The sequence below is a fragment of the Cladophialophora bantiana genome (genome assembly GCF_000835475.1).
Source record: "Cladophialophora bantiana CBS 173.52 unplaced genomic scaffold supercont1.5, whole genome shotgun sequence".
NCBI lineage: Eukaryota > Fungi > Ascomycota > Eurotiomycetes > Chaetothyriales > Herpotrichiellaceae > Cladophialophora > Cladophialophora bantiana.
In genome coordinates, this window is record NW_015971579.1 from 1,653,335 (window position 1) to 1,671,562 (window position 18,228).

Consider the following 18,228-nt stretch of genomic DNA (forward strand, 5'->3'; position numbering starts at 1 on the left):
AGGCGATTGATGTGTGAATATGTAGTGATTTGTCAAAGTCTCGCAACGCGCCGGTGACGCTGGAGCTTCATGCGTGCCGACGTTTCCATCCGGCCTCAGATCTTCGGTGGGTGGTGATTGTGCTTCGTCGGTACATACATACGAGGTACAAGTATCGAGTGTTCCTCTCCAGCAGTATCATGCCTGAAGTCCGGCCATCAGTAGCCTCCTCCGACTCCGCCATGCCGCCCTTGCAACTTCCACCAAATCTGAGATTCGGCCCCTTTCTCGTCGCATCACAGGTCTTTCACATCTCGCCTTCTCGCCTTTCCTACGGCCTGGTGAACCTCAAACCTCTGCTTCCAGGCCACGTCTTGATCTGCCCGGTGCGCAGCGTCCCGCGTCTCTCGCAACTCACCAGCGCCGAAACAGCCGACTTATTCAACACGGTCCGCATTGTGTCGAGGACCCTTCAACGGGTGTACCATGCCAGTTCGTTCAACGTCGCCGTCCAGGATGGGGTCGATGCAGGCCAGTCAGTGCCACATGTGCATGTTCATGTGATTCCGCGACAGAGAGGAGACTACGATGACAAGGGTGGTGGCGACAGGATCTACGACGCGATGGATGGAGAGGAAGGCGATCTCGGCAAAGCCTTTCTTGAGATGCGGAGAATGAAAGACGGAAAGGTGAAGTCAGGAAGGGAGGCTTTGGGCGGCCCAGACAGCGACAGGGAGCCAAGGAGTGAGGAGGAAATGAGCCAGGAGGCACAGTGGCTGAGAGGGGAGATCCAGAATGATCGTGTACACGCACAGGATGAGGAATGACAGACGCCTTCGACGATTGATTATTGTATCACCAACTCAACCGCTCAACCGCTTGTCTATGGAGATAGAGTCAGTGTACGCCAGAATACAGGGAGCTTGTCAGCAGCGGAAAATGAGCACAGGTCAAAACACGACGTCTATTGTTTTCTGGGTATCATTGGTCTTCGTGGCTTTCAGAGACGTTTCCGGCAAATGGCACTTCTGGTCCAATCCACCTCGCATCATTCATTCCTCTCATCACTTTGCATGTCCATTCATCTCGGCCACTCCGTTGCCCAACACCCGGCCTTCCCCGTTGCTGTAGTATTCGTCCTGTTGCTCCTTGATTGTTGACGCCTTTGTGGGCTCTCTCGGTTCCATATCTTTGCTCTTCCAAAGCTCTGCTCTCTCATCCAAGATCTCCTGTGCCCAGGCCTTCATCTCTTCCAGACTGATTCTCCTCGCCACCCAGCTGAACTCACTCAGATCAATGGCGCAATTGTTGGCGCGCTCGTACTCCACCATCTGCAGTATCAGCTCCAGCTTGTCCACATCATGAACAAACTTTGACTCCAGAGTCTCGCTGTCTTCGTATTCTTGCCAAATCGCGCGGAGATCCTTGCCCGGGATTCCGCCATGCACCTTTCCGAGCAATGACTGAGCCACCCAGTCCATGGTCTGGGCCTCACGTCTGTTCTTTTCCACTTTCGGTACACCATCAACGGGCGTCAAGTCCCCGACGAGGCCTTCAGCCATGTCATGGACCAACGCCATCTTCGTACACCTCGGGATATCCAAGCGTGAACTTAGTTCGGGTGGAGCAAGCATAGTGATCAGGGACATGCGGTACATGTGGTCTGCTATAGATTCGCCGGTTGAGATCCCAAATCTTCGCCATCCTTCCCGCTTCTCGATCTTTAGGCGCTCAAGGTAGTGGAAGAAGGGTATGGGAGAGGAGGAGTTTTCCGGTGGTGGATTGGGGAGGTCTTTCAGCACTGCGCGGACGGACCACGGGTTCGGCTTGGGCAGAAGGGATGTGTGTGAGTTTCTGAGGGTGTACGAAGGTTGAGTAGGAGGAACTAGACATTGTCAGTGCTGAGCCGTGACCTAAAGGCGGAATACATACTCTGCGGTCTGTCTGAAGCCATTGTGCTGTAAGGTAGAGCAATGTAGTCGTGGGATAATGAGTCAGGTGGGAGACGTGGAGAAGGAAATGATGAAGACAACAGGGGCAGAAATCTAGATACGCCCTCCAGTTTATATTGCCATACCTCTAATGCTTGAACATACAGACCAAACTTTGCAGGACAAAGAGTGACGCTTGAGGGTGCCCATTCAAAATGTTTGTTGAGCAAACTCCGAAGGAGACTTTAGGTTGTTTACTGGTACCAAGCGACGTCTCCCCGCCAAACGAAAGGATGCTGCCCGTCCCGCCCGCAGCCGCCAAGGAGCCAAGTTAAAACGGCAAGAGGGCTCACCCTATTTGGGAAAATGTGTGATGCTGCTATGTGTACTGGGTAAACCCTTGGTGAGGAAGGTTTACCGCATGAACAGCCTCGCCTCCAAGGCTGAAGTTCCCTTTTTTGAAAGCAATGCTTCATTGGGAGTGGTCCTGGAAATACCTCGTACTATATTTTTAACAACAATACGTCCCCACTGCCCGGTCAAAGCATTCTAGTGACAAGCTGATTGGTCGTCGCTGTCTTTGAAATCTCGGCAGGTGGGTTTCCTGCCACTTGACCGGTCGTTCGACCCAGGGATACTCGGTAATTAGAAACTTTACGAGGTACCTCGTGTTGTACCGCCGACCTCCAATGGGCTTGGCTTAGCCGCAAACTCGTATCACTCTTGTTTTCAGCCTTTGGTTGTAGTTTTCAGCCCGAGCCAGACCGAAGTGGTACGTTGGCGGAAGCGTTCAGCCGCCAAATTGATTTGACAAAGCCCCTGGAGCTTTTGGCGGCTGCCTTGGGCTGCTGCTTTTCATCCTCTTCAAGATGGGCGCCTTTTATTGTTTTGACGCTGGGCCAGGTTTCGCTTAGAGAAGGTATTTCTAGTTCTCGCCGTGCGAGCTGTTGTTGGCATTTGAAGTTTCAACATCCTAACGCAATCAGACGACTGTCTGAGATTCCCCTTCCACTGTAATTGGCAAAGAGCTAGGCGTCCCGAACGGCGGGCTGCCTCAGTCAAACCCTGGGAAGGACCAAATGACACACCAACTCCAATTCCTCATCATATATGCGTTTCTTGCCGTTCATCAGTCCTCATCCACATACATCTCAATCTGGAACGATCCCGATCTAAAGCTCCAACGAGCCTGCCTGCAATGTTGTGGGGTCGGGGCGACGACTGCCCTCTTGCCATAGCATCCCTGCTTGGCTGTTCGAGGATATGCGCTCGTCCGCTAGCTCTTATATCTCTGAATGTATCTTCCATAGCTATACGACGTGCGCGACTTCAGGCGACTATATACCGGCAGTCTCGATCTATGATAGATACTACTCGTTCACGGGGCCTGCGACGGTCACCGACTACGCTACCATCCAGAGCAACACCCCAATCTACAGCAACGAACCCATCACCGTGGCGTTAGCAGTACGCCTGGAATAACGGTATACATCTCATCAACCCTCTACGCTTTCTCAGGCACGAGTCAGGCAAACTGGGCCACAGTCAGTGAGTGGCTTGCCGTCCTTATTGCCGAGAATATTTTGGAGGTTGGTGGACTGCTCATGTTGTGGCGGCACTGATGGTCGAGTTTCGTGGAGACGAAACTCATCCTTTACCATGTTAAAGACTCAATCAGCTACTACCGACCCCGTTCAGACCGCTGCTCGGCGGAGGCATAAGCAGACTGTGGTGGTCTAACCACGACCGAAGTCCTTCTCCATCGAGATGGTCAGTTCGGGGTTCCAAGAAACGTTTCTTGATCTGCAGTGAATCGCAACCACTGAACAACCTCCTTGTACAATGATGAGTTTGGTCGGCTCGAATCACTCCGAATCTATTGCCCTCGAGCGATATCTATTCGTACACTCTGAAGGCCGACGAATTCAGGAATTCCCACACACCTGTCAGCAGTGCTCGCTGGACGTTCTCTTGGCTAATTACGGAATATAGAAACGGCATCGTGCGACTCAGGCCATTGGTGTCGGGGTCGATGGCGAGATGACAGATATCGCGTTCATCGGGGCGTGGGGTCACCGATTCAATAGCTCTGTCAACCCGCTTCGAACCTGGTCGGGAGCCATTTACCTCAAACATGGAGAAAATACTTAGCTCGTATGTTCTGCATCTTGTTCTATATATACTCTTATCATGCAGCCTTCTTCAAAAAATAGGGTATCCATCCCTGTCCGACCCGACCACCTTCCTCGCGCATTGGCACATGCTGAGTGCTCTATCTACATGCTGTTTGTACCTTCCTGAATCCATCGCCTCGTCCACCACTATCTCTTGCAGTTGGGTTTGATGCAAGGAACAGCAATGCGGCTCATCGTCGGGCTTGATTTTGTCACGCCTTCTGATGTTTGGACACCCGATGGGTGCCTCGGAAAACGCCCGAGGAGAATGTTCGGAGGCTGGTCAGCGCTACAACTGAGGATACCCACGATACCTCATCACTCATTCTCTAGACTGCAAGCTTGTCCAATCTAACCCGATGCCAGGTATTAAATCATCTAATCTGATAAGCTCCGCGAACCTCCATCCAGCTCTGCTACTGACAGCGCATGGCCTCGATTCAGATCTGGTGTGTATGTCAAGTCCGTTACCGCTTGCCATTGGCGGCCAGTTGCCTATCCGTCGACAAAGAATAGGTTTGTTTCCCTTCGAACGGATTGTTCTGATTCGCCTCGGTCAGTCAGCTTTGCTTGCTGGGGAATTGCAGCCAGTCTCTCACGGGGAGCAGGATCCGTTGGCTCAGAGGAACATAATGGTGCGATAATGTAGGATTCTATATTGCGCCATCTGCCAAAGGGGTGGACTCTGCTTGATCACGAAATGGGAGCCTTTGGTTTTCCCTTGGCTCGGGCTGAGGAGCACAAAAGGAGCAGCATTGGCCCTCTTCCTCCGCCTTCCTTTTCTTTTCTGTATCTCCCTTGACACTGTTTATTGAACATTGCTCTTAGCAGTCGAGGATTGAGCACTGCGCTCCTGCTGAAAGGATGCCGTTTCCGCCGAGGTCATTCTCTTTACTTCTCCTTCTTCTCCTCATCGAGGCAATTCATGCCCTAGCAGCGTCGACTGCCGAAGTGGCTGCCAGCACCGAAAGTGCGCTCCTACCACGGTCCGTACCAGCGGTAACAAAGCACCGCTCCGACAAGGTTCACGGCATCATGATGGGGACCACGGTCATCATCATCTTCCCTTTCGGCTCGATCTGTTGGAGACTGCTCGATCGCGTTGTTAGCGGAACAACGCTCTTCAGGATCCACGTATGCTGCCAGCTGCTGGGTCTGGGGATGCTCATATCCGGTTTTGGTCTTGGGGCCTGGGTCTGCATTATCCACAATGAGGTGGGTGCAGGAAGCTTTGTTTGTTAGCATATAAATTCATCCTGTGACACGGTGGATCATCGTTATCAGCATGCTTTACAGATCTCACCGCACTTGACTATGAGCCTGACTGATACACACTACTCTAGGTATACAATGATGCATACGGCCATGTCATTCTCGGCACCATCCTCACGGCTCTGTTTATTCTCCAGCCCCTCATCGGCCAGTGGCATCATTACCTGTACAAATCTCCGAGTCGCAAAGTCAACCCTTGGATCCGCAGATTCCACATGTGGTTGGGACGACTGCTGATGGCCGCGGCGATCGTGAACGGCGCCACGGGCATCGTGCTGGCTGCCAACACTCCTGGAGGCGAGAAGGGCTACGGCGCTGCGGCCGGGATCGTCGGAGTGACCTACCTGGTGATCGTTCTGCTTTGGTACTGGAACAGAAGCCGACAGAATGTTGAAGAGAGCAGCCGCCGTGACATGCCGGTGGAGGGACACACTGACAGGGAAAGCAAAACCATCCCCGCTGTGGCAGTTGGCCGGATATAGATACACAAGAGTATTTTGACGACCACACCGGCTCCGACTGGGTGGGGGGCCATGATATAGACAATCAGCGCCACTGAGTAGTTAATCTCAGCGTCAACCCGATGCTACAACAGGACTATGATGCAAGACGTTGGTTTTACAGGGCTAGAGACAAGTAGATTGAGGAACCTGAAAAATGCGCGGCGTTCATAACTTCATATCTCTTCTCAAGCAAAGAGCTTGACGGCCGGTTAAACGAAAGCGTGAAGTATTTCTGTCTTCCCTATTGTTTGTTTTCGTCTCGTGTCTCAACATGGCAAGCCGTGTACCTAGCTAGATATGATCATCCTAGACAATAAATGTGTAGAATACCCGGAGGTGTACACGGTCGACTTTCTGTTCCATTCCGCTGTCTAACACCTCTCCGTCCCCCCTGGAATGGGGAAACATAAGCGACAAAATCTCAATTGTACGTCGATCGAACTCTCCACCACCTCTTTAATATGGCCTACATATTTTGAACCCAGTAAAAATGATGAAACTATAGTACGAAGATGTATTCCGTGTACCATCCCTTATAGGCTGAACGCGGTTGTTGCCCACATGAGCCAGCCAACGCACCTGTCCTCGCGCGCAATATGTTTACTCCATCACCACTTGCTCCGAGATTTCACTTTGAGTCACTGCATCACGGAACCTCACACAATCAGCACCTGGACCAGCAGGATTGTACACTGCTTCAAGGCAGGGCCGACGGAAGCACGAGATGCCCATGCGCCTCTTTCCCCGAACTCAGACAATGTGGATCGCATCCATCGTCTTGGGAGCATAAGCTACCGCCTTGTTTACTGCGGTTTCTGACAAGAACGCCTCACCGACCAGCACATACTGCTCCGCCGTTCCTTCCGCTCCGGACAGCTTTCGCAGCACGTATGGAAACGTGGCCCCTCTGAAGACGGCCATCGCATCACCGGGCATGGCGTCTCCAGGCAGAAGCACGGGTGTCTGCTGTCCCGCGCAGATTCCCAATCGTCGACCGACATCATACTTCTTCAATGCCGCTCGAATGGGTCGGAGCGGATGCAAACTCGACTCAGACGACGCAGGAAGCAGATAGCTCTGCGCCAGTTTCAGATTCAGGCCAAGGTACTGCATTTTCAACCTGTCTTCGCGCTCGGAGAGAAGGGTGGTGTTATCGTCGGGCGAGTAGCGGAGATTGCTGCTGGCCATTCGGTCTGTGGAGAGGAAATTGACCCAAAACATATCCTTTCTCTCGTGGATGCCGTATTTCGCTCCGTATTGGTATCCATGAACATCGACGTGTCCTGCCTCGTGTGCCTTCTCAGTGAACTGTTGCATGCTGTCTCCAGCTTGACTGTTATCGGCATCAGAACAAAGACCTGGGATTTGGTGGTCCAGGTTGTCCGCATACTCAATGGCCATCACAGCTTGTGATATCACGTCAAAACTGACACTTTGATCGCCCCAACTGACTTGTGTGCGCGATCCCAAGGAGACTTCTTGACGGATCCCTACAAAACATCTGTTAGTCCTGTATCTCGATTGATTCGGTAATGGTGAAGATCCTTTTGAAAGCGAAACAAGGTGAAGAAACACTTACAACTTCGTTCCCACCAAGATCGCTCCAACAATAGACGAAGGGCTTGCCAATGTTTCTGCACATCGCCTTCCGAAAATCTTGGATATTCAACTTCCCTCTCCCCAGGACCTGGGGTAGGGGGCCGACCAATCTTGTTAACAACGTCCGTGGCGAGTTCAGACCCCTCAATAGCATCGCCTAGCCAGATATGAACTGACTGAGCTCCCCTGTAGATGCGGCGCATTAGTGAGACTTGATTTCCTCGGCTCTTCAATATCTTCTTGGTTGATGCCTCCAACGAGCCAGCTTCGTCTTCGATCGCACCCGAATGAAAAAAAAGGAATCACTTACAGATCTGGTCAATCCACCAGAACGTCTTTGGAGAAGAAGCCCTAGCTGCCGTCGCTTCCTTTGCGGCTCTTTTCCTCATCTGACGCAAGGCGCTTTCCAAATTTTGTGTGACCCGAAACACATGACCGTCGACGATGACACGTCCATCCATCATCGGTTCGCCCCAGCGATATGATATGGCGTTGTACTGCCTCAGTCGCGCAGTTTGATTTTCTTCGAGACTAACATGCACTATGGAGCCTCTAATGTCTTCCGAGTCATCACCCGGATTGTGCAGGGCAAGCAGGCGAATTTCGGCTTTTCCGAAATCGAGCGCTTTGTATTCACACGGCCCGTCAGAGACCTGTGAGTTTGGAGCACCTTTAGGTTGAGAAGTGGAGAGAAGGGCGTCTGGTTCTCCATCCGACGGCCCAATCCTGTCGGGCAGTGACCTGTTCAGATGCTTCAATATAGCGTTCACTGCGAGATCGACTCGATCCAATTGCTGTTCAAGGCCCTGTAGACGGTCCCAGACAGGAGCAACCATTGGGTGCTTTTCAAAGTTGACTCCGAAGCTGTCGGCCATGACCGAAGCACCTGCTACAGGACTGTTGGAGATGAGTAAGAAGCACAATAAAACTTTGCCCAAACTCGTGGTGAATTACGCTTAAAAAGCTGCTTTCAGAGGATTCTTGGATCTGTACGGAGCACGAGGAGAGACTTTTGGTGAGAGAGAGGGAATGGGCGAGTAGACGGAATCATTATATTGAGGGCTCCCTCGTAGTCCTTCAACTATGGAACGAATATCTCGTACTCGGTATTGATTTCAGTCCTCCACGATTCCCAAGGAGTGTGATATTGGTCATTGTCATTCTCAGTTTCACGATTCGAGACTATGCGGGGAGAGCGTAACATGATGGCATCCCGCCCCTTAGATTGGAAAAGGAGTTTAGGGCAAGGCTCGCTTAAACACGGGGTCATTGACGAGGCTGGCACCAACTTGGGGGCCAATTCTCTAGCAGCTCCAATGACGCGCAACAAATACACGCCCCTCGTCTTTAACCGACTTTCTTCGACATGGATGCCTCACAGTCACGAGTCCAATGGCATCTTCGGAACAACACCGCAATCTTCGTCCGTGCCCTGCACATCCTCGACCTCGACCTCCTCCCAGACTGGCCTAACATCTCCGACTCGACATTCCTATCTGTTCCCACAAAAGCCTCCACCGATAGAACAAGTACAGCACAAAGCCATCCCCGGAACCGCATAAAGTCCCTCGAATGGGCCCTCTACCATCTCTTCCGCCTGTATTCCCCCACTGAGGCAGCCTCAAGACTCTCGCCGTTTTTCCCACCTGTAACACCGATACAGTCGAGGGATCTGAGAGCCGGGATATACAAATGGCTCGCGGAGCTGAAGCAGAGCGGCGAGTTGCCGAGAGAAACGGTGCTGAGAAAGACAATGCTGGATGAGTGCAAAGGCGACAAGTTTGAGGAGTTGGTCGCGAGATTCGCCATGCTCGTGGTGAGGAAGACGCTGGCACAAGACCGAGGTGAAGCAAGCAACAGGCAAGTCAGACAAAGGGAACACGATATAAGGCGTCAGAAGAGGAGCACCACCGAAGGAGACAGGCGCCATGACCAGGAGTTATTATTGCCCTTGATTCTTGCCCATCGAGTCTCTCTGCAGCACTCGCTCTGCAAGCGCCAGGAGCTCAGAGACAAGGCTACGTCGTATGCGCAAAAGCTGGCTCAGCTACGGAAGGACGTCGCGAGCGGCTTGCAGGATATTTCTCAGTGCCCCTCCGCTACCGATGATGATAATGCCGAGTCCATCCTATCTGCAACGGAACACAAATCGCTGAGTGAACGAACCAACCTGGCATTTGCGAGTGATCGCCGCTGGGCACGATATATCTTCGAGGGCGCCCCTGCGCCGTCGACTCCTGCTTCTTCTCGAGACCTGCCGGAGTGGCCCTTCGACGACCCACTCCCGTCTACACCTCAGTTAGCAGGTACGGTGATACCATCAACGGATAGGACGACTGATACAGAAGACGAAGAAGCTAACCAGCCAATGCGCCAACTGCAATCTTTGATATCTCAGCACCAGGAGCGAATCACGCGACTCACCGCCGTACGCGACTCTCTACTCTCCGCTTCGGAGTCGAAAGGCCAGGCGGGAGAGACACCTCGTCTGCCTACTCCGCATTATTCGACCGAGACAATCCTAGAGAGGGCAGCAGTGCCGCATTCCAGCGCGAGCAACAACCCGTCGACTCGCCCAAGGCCTCGGTTTACCCAGCACCAAGACCTGATAGTGACTTGGAAAAGCTAGGACCTCAATCAACCCTCTTTCATTCCTTTGCTCCGAGTTATTTCGGGATCAGCGTGAGTAAACTTTCCAGCTCCCCTGCTGATCGATGAACACGGACCCCGTCCCGTGAGGAGATAAATGTCCAATTAAATGAATGGCGTTCTTCACAGTTTAGGTGTCTCACCACAACCCAGTTTACATGCCTGCCGGCCGCCAATCTATCCCGTTGTCTCCTCAGATCGACTCCTATGTGGACTTACCCAGTGTGGAGAGAACATAACTTGGCAGAGACTTCCAAGAATCAATATACTGAATTCTACTTCAATTCAAGCCACACATCAATTCAACATGCCGGTTGTGCCGTCAGACCTTTCTTCTACTATTCCATTCGTCAAGCGATCTAAGAAGTGTGCAGAAAAAGAGTCTAGGATATGTTTCTCATCATCCGAAAATGTGAAATCGTTCAATTGGGAATTTGCCGTTAGGGGTATCATGTCTGACACGACGTTCCACAGGAAGAAAGGAGAGGGTACTGAAGACAATATGAACAAGAAAAGCGGAATGGGCAGTGACTGACCTCTCTGCCCCCTTCTCCCCAGCGATCCCCCGGGACGGTGTGAGCCGCCCATGCTCCTGTCAGTCCTCCCTCTCCATAGGTGCCGGATTCTCGTTTTGGGTGGATTCGTGCTCACAACATCAGCCAACCTCGCCGTTCCATTCACTCGACGGGTCGACTCGTGCATGAATCTAGTTTGATTGGGCACCCGATACTTCACACCACTCTCCACATTCTTCCCCATCGCGGTCTTGACACTCGTCCTCGACCTCAGTCTCCGGAAGCGGATCGCGCTACGACCATGCTCCTAGACCAGGCGCCAGGCGTCCACCCTGCTGGTCCCAGCTCCACGTTTCCTTCGTTGCGTCTCTATCTAGGGGTCCATCGCCGAAGTATCCCTCATCTACATCCCCGTCATTCTGGTAATCTTCAACCTCAACCTCGACTCGACTCCCCAACGCTGCCTGCCCTTCCTTTATCATCGCCTGCAATTGCATGTTGAACCGATTCATCGTCGCATCTTGCTTAGCTTCTTTCCGACGAAGTTTTTGTTCGAATTTGCGGACTTCGGGAGACTGCTTTGGTGACGCGGGGGTCGAAGCGGACGACAGTCGACGAGAAGTAGAGAGTGAGGCCCTGTGGGTGCTAGAGATACCGCTCGGGCGCTTTGAAGGTTTGTCTGAGCTGTAACGCTGGTCGATCGCAGAAGCTGCGGAAACCGAGTTCCAAGGTTGATGCTGTAGTGGCGCGGTGTTGCTGGCGCTTGCGCTCATTGAAACCCGCGGCGATGCATATGACGCTGACGATCTAAGTGTCGATGATCGAGGCGTCAAGCGGGGGCGAGACAGAGGGTGGCTTGAATGGCGGGGCGCAGATGATGGTCGAGATGCATAGAGGTTCGCCGTGCTTGCTCTGGATTTCTTGTGTACAGGACTGGATTCTGTTGATGCTGACGTGTTGTTGGCACCATCAACCACTACCCAACTATTATAGCGGGTGATCGATGGAGAATCTTGGTCTGGTAGGATGGCTGAAGCTGAATTGTTCTCCTGGCTGGGTTGAACAGACAGTTTGGACATGTAATCCTCGATAAATTCAGGTCCCTCTCCAGGAAACCCACCAGGAACAGGGGTCCGCTCTCGATCAAGTCGCCTTGAGTCGGCAGTAGTGTCGTCATCGTGAAATACATCGGGCGTTGAATCAATTTCCGTCCAGACACTAGAAGAACCAACATCCGGGGGTCCGATATCGAACTTGTACCCACCGCCCCCGCCGGCGTAAAAGCCCTTGAAGGTAGTGTTCCAACAGAAATTGAAGACTCTGCCTGCCAAACCACCAGTCAAAGCCCAAACTGTCTTTCCCCAGCTCTTCATTGGTGGCGCCGGGGGCGATAGTCTCCGTTTACTCCTCCGGCACCGATCTGGGGCTGGCGTCTGTGGGAAGTAGGACTCTGACGTCTGGTGCGACTTTTGGCTGTTGTACCTGTTAGGCCTGCAGTCGATCTCATAGTCAAATTCATGGGCATCGTCTTCCTTTTGGGTGTCTAGTGCGGTAGGCGTATCCAAACCACCTGCGATACGGTAGTTTGTGTTGACGAGAGGCGGGGGACTGAGGGCTTCTCGCCAGAACGAGGATTCTGAGGTGGTGTAATGGTCATCGTAGACTGACTTCGTGTCAAGTCGCGGTCGCTTGCGGCTATGCTGGTGATCATCTTCTGAGAGGTGAGGACCGTTTGCAGTCTCCAGTGGTCTCGAAGGTCGTGGCTGCGACCAGGCAGCTGATGAATCGGGAGTAGAATTGCCGTCAAGGGGAGGCAGAAATGGAGAGGCTTTGAACCGTGCGCAGTGCAGCGAAATGTCGTTCTCGGGCAGATATGAGCCTAGCACTAGGCCTGAAGGTTCCATGACTGCAGCCATTTCGAGAAACAGGCTGATCAGGCGGTATAGTATGGTCTGGGCGGTAGTCTAGGAAGGACTGACAAGAATCATCCGAGGCTTGAAGATGACATTGTCGGTGCGAAAATGATGATTATGATTCAGATCTCAAAGGCAGAAATGGAGCAGGTGATGAGAGATTCAGGCTGTGCGTGATGAGCTGGCAATGAGATGTCGTGGTACAATCAGACTCCAGGCTCCAGCTGGCAGAATACGAGGAGAGCGCAGTCAACAGGACGCAGAGAGCGACAAGTCACGAGTGGGGGCGCAGTGAATTGTGGAGATGGCGTCATTGTTTACTGGGCGCGGTTGACATGGCAATCGTTTCAGCTTCGATTTCTCTATCACCGCTTCACGTTTCACTCTGCCGAGCGTGAGGTACCCATCTCGACGACCAATTCATCGAGCTATTCACTGAACAACTACTCTCGCCCCGACATGTATCACGCGTGTTAAATTTCCCTGAGAATCTCTTCCTCTTCTTTGTTGTCTTCCGCAACGTCGGAGATCTGCCACTCCTCCTTCCGGTGCAGTCACCCGCTTCCGTCCCAGCAATTATGGGATTGCCCATGCGAAGTGCTTCAGCTCTCGGCGCAACGCATCTGTAAGTGCCTATATAGGCTGATACGTATGCACACTTCCGGCCGTTGGAAGAAACACGTGTCGCTCTCAAGCCGGAAAAGGAGGAGAGGGAAGGGGAAGACGCAGTCCGCCAGAAGGGCGTATGCATAGTCCGCCGGTTTTACATTCATTCGCTGACATGCACCATGGTCTGCGTCTACCCTTAAGGATCCAGTGTCCGCCCATTTTCCGCTGCCTTCTTCGCTCCTTTCTTTGCGTTGATACCAACTCGCACGAAATGCCCCTTCTTGAAAACATCTCTTGTTTCGCTAAAGATGCTTAATCTCTGGGCCAGATGGATAGCAGAAATCAATTGAAAGCACATTTTGATTGCTCAATGGAGCTCGAGGAGCGGGAATGGGAGTTGGCGAGGTGGAGATTGGACATGGATCGGAGGAAGCATGAGGCCGAGAGACGCTTCAGAAGTTTCATTGACCTCGCCGATGTGGTTGAGATTAAAGACGAGCAATCCGAAGGAAACCAGACAGACAGCCAAACCACTGTTGGAAACACGCCACAGCCACCTTCCCCGGCTCTTGAGAGTCCAACACCACTCACTGCAGATAGCATGGACGGCGAGCGATGTAACGTGCTCACTTCCAAGCAGCATCATGCGGCTCATGAACTTTCGGCATCCAAAACAATCCAACGACCTCGGAAGATGACTTCCCAGCTCCAAGGTGCGTATAATGCGAGACGACGTATTGACTAGGCAAAGCTCAACTCATTCTCCTTTAGAGGCCTCACATCCCTTGACTGATAATATCCGAACCTTGATGTCGGCCACAGTCAACAGCAATGCTAGTCTTGCTATACCCACCCCATCGGCAGCAGAATCACGAAATCAGGAGAATAATATCAGTCGGTGTGAGCATCTAGATATTGATGGTCTCTTACATTCTAGTTCAGAACCACTAGAGCCCAGAGGCTCGACTCCATCGGTTCGTGCACCCAAACGACATGCTGGTTCTATGCAGGAACCTCGGCGAGAAATTGAAGCCTTGGACAATTGTCTCAAGAACCAACTGATTTCCCACTACAAAGACCTCTTGTTGAAACACTTCCAAGAATCCGGGGAGTTGGGCAGATGTGAGGACAAGGTGCCAGGTCGGACTCAAGTCGGCCAGGCTGTGATGGACGTGCGCCGCACGATCAAAGGACGGAGGTATGAGAGCTTGTCTGATGTGCATGATGGGTTCAGCAAAAAAGTCGAAAGCCGTGTGTTGGACCGGGATCTACGCCGCTCGGTTCAAGAGGAACTAGGCAAATTTGTTCAAGCCGGGCAACATTGGTGGGCAAAGTGCACGGCAATAACAACCCAACAGGAGAAACCGTCCTTTGTGACATCTGTCATCCCAGAAATTGCAATGGGCCAGTTCGAAGCTGTTTGAGTTCGGATGAAGATGAAGCAGGGCAACTTGTGAGCAGGAAAGGGACAAAGGCTCCTTTGGCAAGTCATAACACCATGAAGCCACCATCGAGTCGAATAAATACGAAGAGCTAGTCAACCTCAACGTCTGGACCTCATAAAGAATAAACAGAGGAGACTAAAGACGGCAACATCCGAAATCCCTGTTCACAACTCCAGAGCATAAATTTCCTCTTGTCCTATACGAACCTGAAACATGGATCTGGTTGTCGCTTAAAGGCACTTTTGTGGGGTGACATGTCAGCAACGCGTGAGCCGTGGCGTGATAAACACCAAAACTTGTTCCGATGATAGATCTCTTCGATACCCGAGAATTGAACGCATTCTGCATCGCAAATGCCGGTAGTCTTACAACCCCTCACGCCTAGCTATTTAAAACAGTACTGCTTTGCACGACCACCACCACCACCACCAACATATGAAGGGGTACTGGCATAGACTAGGTCAAATTCTCGTATTTTCAGTTCTTGCAGCTCTTCTCTCTATGCTCGCTGGTCGGTTCCGGATGACGTCGTCTATTACCCAAGTTACAGCCGCGCCCTCCCGAGTTATCGTTGTCGGTTCAGGTCTAGCAGGTCTCTGTGCTTCTTCCGAGCTCGTCGCCAGAGGGGTGCCAGTCTATATTGTCGAACGCCAGCAGAAGCCCGGCGGAAACTCGATCAAGGCGTCGAGCGGGATCAATGGTGTCCCCACGCGGTTTCAAGCCCCGGGGTCGGACACGGTGGCAGAGTTCTACGCCGACACCGTGAAATCGGCCGGGGCAAGCTTCAGGGCCGCCAAGACAGAGGCAAGGCAGAAGCTCATTTCGGAGCTGACGAGTTCCTCGGCGTCGGCGATCAATTGGCTTGTGGATGAAAAGGGTATCGATTTGTCTCACGTCGCCCTACTAGGCGGCCACAGCCATGCTCGAACACATCGAGGAGGGGGCCCCACTCCACCCGGGGCCAGCATTGTCTTGACGCTGTTGAAACTGCTCCAAGCGAGTCCTCTTGTGACTCTCCAAACAGGTACGACCGTCACAAAGATTCTGAAGTCGGACAATGGGGAGGTTGTAGGAGTGGAAGTCTCCCGCGAGGGCAAACCGGAGACGATTGAAGGGCCCGTGATATTCGCGGCTGGCGGGTTTGCGGGTGACTCGTCCGGTCTGCTCGCTCAATATCGACCAGACCTAGCGGGATTCCCATCCACAAACGAAGCTCTCCCAGGGTCCCAGTCCTTGTTGGCTGATGTCGGCGCCCATCTGGTCGATATGGAACAAGTCCAGGTGCACCCGACGGGATTCGTGGATCCAAAGGAACCATCCAAGCGGACCAAGTTCCTGGCGGCCGAAGTCTTGCGGGGAGAGGGTGGAATCCTCCTAAGACAGGGCAAAAGATTCATCAACGAGTTGAAGATAAGGAAGGAGGTAACAGATGCCATTATAGCGCTACCTCCCAAAGACTTACAGCAGACCAAACAGTGGGATATCCAGATCTTGTTGGACGAAGCCGCGTATGAGACCGCAAAGGCACACATCGACTTCTATATTTGGAAAGGGCTGATGCAGAAGACGACAATATCAGAGCTGGAGCATCCAGAGTTGGCTTTGGAGTCGATAAAGGAATACGCTGCCACAGTGCAAGGCAAACATTCCGATCCTCTGGGCCGATCATCATTTGGCCATTGGGGACTGGAAGATCCGCAACCGGAATCGACAGTCTACGTCGGCACCGTGACCCCAGTCGTGCATTACACAATGGGAGGAGCCATATTCTCGCCCGAGGCAGAAGTCCTGGACGACAGCGGGAAGCCAATCAAGGGCCTGTGGGCGGCAGGGGAAGCCACAGGTGGCATTCACGGAGAGAACCGGCTGGGAGGAAGCAGTCTGCTCGAGTGCGTCGTGTTTGGACGGATTGCGGGTCGAAATGCTGCCAATTTCTTGGGGCCCAAAGCTCTGTAGACCAGGCTGGTGAGACCAGTGGCCCGATTCTGAGAGTCGTGTCTTCTGTTGTGTCGACGATGGACGAGGCTCCAGGCTCAGTTACAACGCACTCGGTCGCTTCCCAGGCAGACACTTTGACCGGGTCTAGAGACCGGGGGGATTGATTTGAGAAAGGTCATGGTTCAGGGAGGTCAAGTACTCGCTACCGAGCTGGGGTAAAAGGGTGCGCTTGCCAAGGTCTATACTCAGTAGGTTACCACTTGGTAAACTCAGCAAGACATGAAGTTTCTTGGCACTCATGTATATCTCTTCTCTTTCCTCTTCTCTTCCGTTGTTCGGTTCTTCGACAGTCCTCTTGTCTTCCGTTGTTCGGTTCTTCACAGTCATCTTCTCTTCCGTCGTCCTTTACAGCCTTGCGTCGCCATGAATTCTGCGAATGACGCCGAGGCCGAATTTCTTCACGAAGATCGCCTTGCACTACTTCAGAATCTGGAGAATGCTCTCGACTTTGCAGTGGTCCCACCAACAATCTGAGCGTGCCTGTGGCTCTCTGATATTGCGAATCTACGGAATTTAGTATCACGAGTTCAACAGGACTCAATACCCTGGCCATCGTATTTCAGAAACATTGAGAGTGAACTCCAACTGGTCAAAATGTGTACGTCAACAAGGCGCATCTTACTCTTGCAAATTATGAATATTGTTTAGGGACTCAACGAAGTGCGAGAGACCTCGTAAGTCCTCGAGCTCTATCTTATTCCGAACAGTTTGGTTCATATAACAAAATCAACCATTTAGTGTCAAAAGAGAGATAAATGGAAATGTGTCCTAACAAAGGACGACGGCGCCGTTGAAGTTGCCCACATTTGCCCGTTCTGCAGGAGGCACATAATCGATCGTCCCCCAGCCGCAGGTCGCACAGTCACCTTTTGGAATGCCTTAAGACTGTTCTGGTCCGAAGACCGGGTGAAGGCTTGGCTAAGATCGATATTCCCTGCAGGGACAGAAGTTTGCAATAATATGATTTCTCTCACGGCGACCGCCCACAAGTATTGGTCAAATGGTTACTTCGCCCTAAAACCGGTCGAACTCTCAGATGACCAAAAAAACCTCCAGGTACGGTTCTATTGGCTGTCAAAAATTCCATATGTTCCGATTGCCAACATCACAACGTTTCCTTCGCTGTCGTTGGAGGATTCAGATCGCGGTCCAGGCACAGCCAGGTTGTTTGATCATGAGGACTGCAAGGTGATTCGTTCCGGAGATACTTTCACTCTCCACACCGACGACCCGGACTCACAACCACTTCCTGACTTCAAGCTGCTGGAGCTGCAGTGGTTCTTGCAACGTCTCACAACGCTGAGCGGGGCGGCTGATGCTCCAGACGACGACGACGACGACGACGACGACAGTGAGTTCGGAGACGAATATGGCAACATATATGAGTCAGACACAGACGTAGGGGGGACCGGTCGAAGGGAGGGGGGATTTTAGGAGAGGCGTTTCCCTTTCCGACCACTGTGATTCCAAGGGGTTCACCAAGGGGTTCTGCTGCATCTTCGCGGGGGCGCAGGGAATCCCGGGGACTTTCTGGGTTACGACCAAAAGGAGGCAGAGGAGGAGGCAGAGGAGGAGGCAGAGGAGGAGGCAGAGGAGGAGGCAGAGGAGGAGGCAGAGGAGGAGGCAGAGGAGGAGGCAGAG

The 18,228-nt window shown here is 52.5% G+C and overlaps 9 protein-coding genes across 9 annotated transcripts; 6 read left to right on the top strand and 3 right to left on the bottom strand.

The window, feature by feature from the left end:
• Nucleotides 1-221: 221 nt before the first annotated feature.
• Z519_04203 (uncharacterized protein) lies at nt 222-806 on the top strand (the record flags this gene model as incomplete). The annotated part of the gene is made up of 1 exon (XM_016761949.1): nt 222-806. The coding sequence occupies one exon, from the start codon at nt 222-224 to the stop codon at nt 804-806; it is 585 nt and encodes a 194-aa protein (XP_016622287.1).
• Nucleotides 807-1,043: 237 nt separating this feature from the next.
• Z519_04204 (uncharacterized protein) lies at nt 1,044-1,933 on the bottom strand (the record flags this gene model as incomplete). The annotated part of the gene is made up of 2 exons (XM_016761950.1): nt 1,044-1,864; nt 1,912-1,933. 2 exons carry the CDS (start codon nt 1,931-1,933, stop codon nt 1,044-1,046), a joined length of 843 nt encoding a protein of 280 aa, XP_016622288.1.
• Nucleotides 1,934-4,948: 3,015 nt separating this feature from the next.
• Nucleotides 4,949-5,838, top strand: Z519_04205 (uncharacterized protein; the record flags this gene model as incomplete). Its single annotated transcript, XM_016761951.1, has 2 exons — nt 4,949-5,299; nt 5,428-5,838. The coding sequence occupies 2 exons, from the start codon at nt 4,949-4,951 to the stop codon at nt 5,836-5,838; spliced, it is 762 nt and encodes a 253-aa protein (XP_016622289.1).
• Nucleotides 5,839-6,609: 771 nt separating this feature from the next.
• Z519_04206 (uncharacterized protein) lies at nt 6,610-8,333 on the bottom strand (the record flags this gene model as incomplete). Its single annotated transcript, XM_016761952.1, has 3 exons — nt 6,610-7,349; nt 7,439-7,729; nt 7,769-8,333. 3 exons carry the CDS (start codon nt 8,331-8,333, stop codon nt 6,610-6,612), a joined length of 1,596 nt encoding a protein of 531 aa, XP_016622290.1.
• A 491-nt stretch (nt 8,334-8,824) lies between these two features.
• Nucleotides 8,825-10,087, top strand: Z519_04207 (uncharacterized protein; the record flags this gene model as incomplete). Its single annotated transcript, XM_016761953.1, has 1 exon — nt 8,825-10,087. The coding sequence occupies one exon, from the start codon at nt 8,825-8,827 to the stop codon at nt 10,085-10,087; it is 1,263 nt and encodes a 420-aa protein (XP_016622291.1).
• Nucleotides 10,088-10,915: 828 nt separating this feature from the next.
• Nucleotides 10,916-12,538, bottom strand: Z519_04208 (uncharacterized protein; the record flags this gene model as incomplete). The annotated part of the gene is made up of 1 exon (XM_016761954.1): nt 10,916-12,538. One exon carries the CDS (start codon nt 12,536-12,538, stop codon nt 10,916-10,918), a length of 1,623 nt encoding a protein of 540 aa, XP_016622292.1.
• Nucleotides 12,539-13,514: 976 nt separating this feature from the next.
• Nucleotides 13,515-14,568, top strand: Z519_04209 (uncharacterized protein; the record flags this gene model as incomplete). The annotated part of the gene is made up of 2 exons (XM_016761955.1): nt 13,515-13,857; nt 13,916-14,568. The coding sequence occupies 2 exons, from the start codon at nt 13,515-13,517 to the stop codon at nt 14,566-14,568; spliced, it is 996 nt and encodes a 331-aa protein (XP_016622293.1).
• A 543-nt stretch (nt 14,569-15,111) lies between these two features.
• On the top strand, nt 15,112-16,545 carry Z519_04210 (uncharacterized protein; the record flags this gene model as incomplete). The annotated part of the gene is made up of 1 exon (XM_016761956.1): nt 15,112-16,545. One exon carries the CDS (start codon nt 15,112-15,114, stop codon nt 16,543-16,545), a length of 1,434 nt encoding a protein of 477 aa, XP_016622294.1.
• A 1,002-nt stretch (nt 16,546-17,547) lies between these two features.
• Z519_04211 (uncharacterized protein) lies at nt 17,548-18,021 on the top strand (the record flags this gene model as incomplete). Its single annotated transcript, XM_016761957.1, has 1 exon — nt 17,548-18,021. One exon carries the CDS (start codon nt 17,548-17,550, stop codon nt 18,019-18,021), a length of 474 nt encoding a protein of 157 aa, XP_016622295.1.
• Nucleotides 18,022-18,228: the final 207 nt, after the last annotated feature.